Genomic DNA, 6,000 nt, shown 5'->3' with positions numbered 1-6,000 from the left:
ATTCTGGCAAATGCCAGATGGGCTGGACAATTGTTTTGTTAGGTGGGCTGGTCAAAATTGACACACACAAAAATATTTATTCATATATAAAAATAAAACAATGAAAAAGGTGATACGGCCGGCGGCCCATGTGCCTGTTAAGATATTTTATTGAAATTAGTTGGAGCAATTTATTTTATACTAATCTTAAATGAGCCATTGGCTAATCATGTGGGCAACAGCCGGCTCCCTAGCAAGATGGGCCCGGTCCGGTTTTCTGATAGGCTGCGCTGAAGTCACGCAAACTCACATTCAAAGGAAAATGTTGCACCAGCAAAGAGACCTGGTCAGACTCTGTCATCAGTTATGTCACCCAAGATCATGGATAGTAAAAAATGGAAAGGGTGCCTATAAACGCAGAAAGATCACAATCTACATTGTCGCCAACATTTGGCCGGCTAAAACCATGATCTGGTCAAACAGTGAAGTGCATTATCCTCATGTCCAGCCCTTATCTGCCCCTATGATTTTGCTGGCGCCTGCTGCTGTGATGAACAAAGCCACAGCCACTCTCCTCTCCCACCATGCACTCAAGAGAAGAATGCATTCTGATCTTATAACATTTCTAAATGCAATTGTGGGAAAGACACAGCTTTGGAAGCTTTGTCACCCTTGTCCCTGTCAAAAGAGAGCAGGGTCTCAGCTTTCTGTAGGTACTGTTTTGTATTTCTCAACTCTAAATATTCAGTTCAATAGCAACAATTTGCGCACCAGTCATTTCGAGGGCAAAGGCCTAGGTCTCATGGGAAGTTGCCTACATATGGCTACTAACAGTGGGTATTGTATTTAGAGATAGCGATCTAGTTACTTGTGTTTTGAGTTTCCACTTACTTTCCCCCTAATGAATAAGCCTATGATATTAGTTAGTGCACATAAATATGTATGCAATTCATCTCTATTGAAAAGAATGTAATAATAATTCTGGAATCCTAATCCTAAATCCCAACTATAGTCTAATTGTCAACCCAAAATTCGTGACAATCACTGAATTGGGATGCCCGTCAAAATATATTGAATCACGCATTCCTGCTTGGATGGTCGTGTTAGACGATACAACTTATCTTGAACAATTCCGTAGTCTATTGGTTATACTTTTTAACCCTATCAGTCCCGAGAAAATCAGCAAAGAATATACTTTTCATTTATCTGACTTTCATTTATCTGCATGTCCAGCCCTTATAATTAGCCTCACAATGAAGGGTTTTAACATTTTATTTTCAAGAAAATCAGGGCTACACGTAAAACACAAAATCATTTGGCATAAAGAGTTGCGCTCATGAGTTTTGTTAACAAATGTCAATAAAGAAAATAAGGCCAGTCAAAGCAAAAACCTGATAAAAATGAATTTGTATAAATGCTGTAAGTACAGAAATCGTTTGCTCAAGTGGGAAATAAATATCCAACTAGTCAGTGACAACTGTGTGGAGTTTGGAGTTTGTGACAGCAACTGTGTGAGCTTATTACAGTATTATAGACACTATGTCCTGGGATTTCCTACGATCTTCTATGGAGAAGAACCTCTTACCTTCTAACGACTCTTGTGTAGCTCAGCCCCCATTAATAACACAGACTAATGGTATCTACAGGTGCAGAAGAATGGACTAATCGAATGGTGCAACCCAGTAGTCTTTAGCTCAAACACACAATGTAGAAAACGGGTTGGAAGTCCTAAATCACGCCTGCATTACGGCGGGACTCATTGGGTTAATAAAGCACTATTAATCACTTTGTAAGATGACGACTCACCCAGCAAATCATGCGCTGGTGCCACCAACCAACCTCAAAAGCTAGTGACACCGGTGGCACCGGGTGAAATGTTAGCCTGGTGCCACCAACCAACCTCAAAAGCTAGTGACACCGGTGGCACCGGGTGAAATGTTAGCCTGGTGCCACCAACCAACCTCAAAAGCTAGTGACACCAGTGGCACCGGGTGAAATGTTAGCCTGGTGCCACCAACCAACCTCAAAAGCTAGTGACACCGGTGGCACCGGGTGAAATGTTAGCCTGGTGCCACCAACCAACCTCAAAAGCTAGTGACACCGGTGGCACCGGGTGAAATGTTAGCCTGGTGCCACCAACCAACCTCAAAAGCTAGTGACACCGGTGGCACCGGGTGAAATGTTAGCCTGGTGCCACCAACCAACCTCAAAAGCTAGTGACACCGGTGGCACCGGGTGAAATGTTAGCCTGGTGCCACCAACCAACCTCAAAAGCTAGTGACACCGGTGGCACCGGGTGAAATGTTAGCCTGGTGCCCTGTAAAGAGTAATTAACACTTAGGGTAGGTGTTGTTTTGTTTTGTTTGTCCTGCAACTGCAAATATTCCTCGCCTGGAACTGGAACTCTTGTTGTAGGCTAAAATACGTGCTGTCTCCGTCAACATAATAAATATGCCAGCAGGCACAATAAATGCACTGCCAATGGACATTTTGCAATAATAAACCCTTCTTCAAACCAGGTGGGCGTCCACACAGGTGGGGACTTACACCTCCTTTCATGTAGCCATGTTTGTCTGTTTCTCCTTTCAGAAGATTTGGTTGGTTTTGATAGATGATCACAACCTGGCTCTGAAAGCTAGATAGTCTACTAAGTCATCTTGATCATCTGGCAACAAGTAAAAAGTAACAAGTGCAGGACTGAGGGACTAGAACAATAAGGACAATGAGAAGAAATAAGAAAAGATGTAGGATAAACCCACAGAAAAGGGAATTCCTTTGGAGGAATTATGGAGGATTTCCAAAGGAAAGACAATGCAAGGCATTGAAAAGGAAAAGAAACAAACAAATCACATACAGGCGAGGTCGGATTGTCTAGACATTGTAATTGATGTGTACAGTGTTACACTAAATTACACATTGAATAGCTTTATATTCTCGTTATAAAAAGTGCATTGTTTCAAAAGTTGCATGCATCAATACTCAAATGAAACAATGGCTACGGCAGCAGGATCCTGGCCCATACCATTGACCTACCAGCAGGATCCTGGCCCATACCATTGACCTACCAGCAGGATCCTGGCCCATACCATTGACCTACCAGCAGGATCCTGGCCCATACCATTGACCTACCAGCAGGATCCTGGCCCATACCATTGACCTACCAGCAGGATCCTGGCCCATATCATTGACCTACCAGCAGGATCCTGGCCCATATCATTGACCTACCAGCAGGATCCTGGCCCATATCATTAACCTACCAGCAGGATCCTGGCCCATATCATTGACCTACCAGCAGGATCCTGGCCCATATCATTGACCTACCAGCAGGATCCTGGCCCATACCATTGACCTACCAGCAGGATCCTGGCCCATACCATTGACATACCAGCATGATCCTGGCCCATACCATTGACCTACCAGCAGGATCCTGGCCCATATCATTGACCTACCAGCAGGATCCTGGCCCATATCATTGACCTACCAGCAGGATCCTGGCCCATATCATTGACCTACCAGCAGGATCCTGGCCCATACCATTGACCTACCAGCAGGATCCTGGCCCATACCATTGACCTACCAGCAGGGAAATAACTCTGAACATTCTAAACAGCATCACAAACAAAGGCTGCTGAGGGAAAATCCAGAGACATTGTTTGCTGATCATACCCTAATTGGAGACCAGAATACCTCTTCTATACAGAGCATACTGCTGCGTGGTATTCTGCAGCATGTAGGCACTTTATCCATGTCACAAACAGAGGAATCACTAATGGCCGACAGATCTTGGTATTTGATGAACAGGAGCCTGATAATCGGCCCTTCACCATTAACTCGTACAACAATGGCACGGGATTGTTGAAACGCCTAGACGCTGCACTTTCCCTCTAGCTACATGAGTTTACATCACTGAAAGAGCTAGCAGACACATTGAAAGAGAATGGCACTCTAACTGCGGCACTTTAATCAGAAGACAGACCCTCATATCTAACCAAGCCACCCTAGCAGACATGGAGAGTGGCAACTTCTCCCAGGCCTTTGGAAGTATTTCCCTACTGGAGGTAGGGATGAATTAGCCATAAAGGACCTCTGGAGCAGAGTGACCATCGGGTTCTTGGTCACCTCCCTGACCAAGACCCTTCTCCCCCGATTGCTCAGTGTGGCCGGGCGGCCAGCTCTAGGAAGAGCCTTGGTGGTTCCAAACTTCTTCCATTTAAGAATGATGGAGGCCACAGTGTTCTTGGGGACCTTCAATGCTGCAGAAGTGTTTTGGTACCCTTCACCAGATCTGTGCCTCGACACAATCCTGTCTTGGAGCTTTACAGACAATTCCTTCGACCTCATGCCTTGGTTTTTGCTCTGACATGCACTGTCAACTGTGGGACCCTATATGGACAATCATGTCCAATCAATTGTATTTACTTCAGGTGGACTGCAATTTCAGTACACAGAGTTGTAAGAGATCTTCAGTTTCTTGGCAGTTTCCCGCATGGAATAGCCTTCATTTCTCAGAACAAGAATAGACTGACGAGTTTCAGAAGAATGTCCTTTGTTTCTGACCATTTTGAGCCAGTAATCGAAGCCACAAATTCTGATGCCCCGTATACTCAACTAGTCTAAAGAAGGACAGTTTTATTTCTTATTTAATCAGAACAACAGTTTACAGCTGTGCAAACATAACATAATGATCAGTTAACCTTATAAAATGCTAAACTTGGATTAGTTAACACAATGTGCCATTGGAACACATGAGTGATGGTTGCTGATAATGGGCTTCTGCACGCCTATGTAGATATTCCATTTTTAAAAAACAGTTTCCAGCTACAATAGTCATTTACAACATTAACAATGTCTACACTGTGCTTCTGATCAATTGGATGTTATTTTAATGACAACAAAACAAAAAAACAAGGACATTTCTAAGTGACCCCAAATTGTTGAACGGTAGTGTATATATTGGCCAGCACATAGGGATCCTCAACTGTGTCAAATTGAGACGCGCTCAGACTAGCCACTCCAGGGAAGCAAGTCGTGCCAAAGCGGGCGGAGTCGGAAATGCGAAAGCCGAGCTCTGCCTGTCCTACCTCCCCCGGCGGAGGTGTGCTATCGTGGAGTCAAGCAAGAGCGTGTGATCAACTGGCCCTGAGAACCACGGTGTTGCTCCGGACTGAGAATTCACTGCGACTCGACAGATCCCCAGTTTACTACGATACGGTCGCGACCACTGCGAGAACAGTTGGCTTGAGAAATTTCCGCCTTGCCTGCCAGTCTGGATAGCCCGTATAGAGTCCGACATTCACCCACTGTTCCCCGAATAGGACCCGTCATAACAGGAATATTTTTGGTGTCTGCTCGGCTATTTCTCCCAGAAATGGACGGTTTCGCCGGCAGTTTGGGTAAGTTACGGACGAATACTAGCCTATTAATATGTCTGTCTAACTGGTGGAAGTGGTCAATGCGAAAAGCATCGCAATTCATATTAGCAGCCTGGAACGTATTGTGTCTTCATGTATAGGCCTACACGTGTCAGTGCTCTAGTGTATTTATTAAACCAATCGAGTCAACATTGTAACGTATCACCTTGACACCAAGTTGGATCCAATGTGTCAAAGGGCGCCACATTTTATGAGCTCTGTTTTTCTGTGCTGGATATCACCAGTAGGCTTCACTTTACGTACCACACTGCATGCAATAGGCTATTGTAACAAAGCATCTGGTCTTGTGCTATTCTCTCATACGCACTGGGTTGTGCGTATGTTTTTTTTTCTACGTCCATTGCCTGCTATTGCTATGGCAGAGAGCCTTTTGAAAGACGTGTGGGTTGAAGAATAGATTCGGCAAGAAATGATTTATTTATCCAGTCAGTCTGCCAATGCGGGTGCGCGTAGGGTCGTGTGCGAGAGCATTGCCAGCGCCGCGTATTTTGACGCGCGCAGAGTGTGCGTGTGTGTGCGTGTGTGTGTGTGTGTGTGTGTGTGTGTGTGTGTGTGTGTGTGTGTGTGTGTGTGAAGAGGGGACGTGTCA

The 6,000-nt window shown here is 44.9% G+C and overlaps 1 protein-coding gene across 1 annotated transcript in view; it reads left to right on the top strand.

The window, feature by feature from the left end:
- Nucleotides 1-4,996: 4,996 nt before the first annotated feature.
- The window catches only part of LOC124038167 (echinoderm microtubule-associated protein-like 4), a 95,363-nt gene continuing 94,359 nt past the window's right edge, over nucleotides 4,997-6,000 (top strand). Inside the window, exon 1 of the mRNA XM_046353690.1 lies at nucleotides 4,997-5,372. Coding sequence (XP_046209646.1) covers nucleotides 5,348-5,372 — 25 coding nt within the window. The 5' untranslated portion in view covers nucleotides 4,997-5,347. The remainder of the gene's footprint in view (nucleotides 5,373-6,000) is intronic.

This window comes from Oncorhynchus gorbuscha, linkage group LG06, assembly GCF_021184085.1.
Source record: "Oncorhynchus gorbuscha isolate QuinsamMale2020 ecotype Even-year linkage group LG06, OgorEven_v1.0, whole genome shotgun sequence".
NCBI lineage: Eukaryota > Metazoa > Chordata > Actinopteri > Salmoniformes > Salmonidae > Oncorhynchus > Oncorhynchus gorbuscha.
This window is presented reverse-complemented; position numbering and strand designations above follow the sequence as displayed.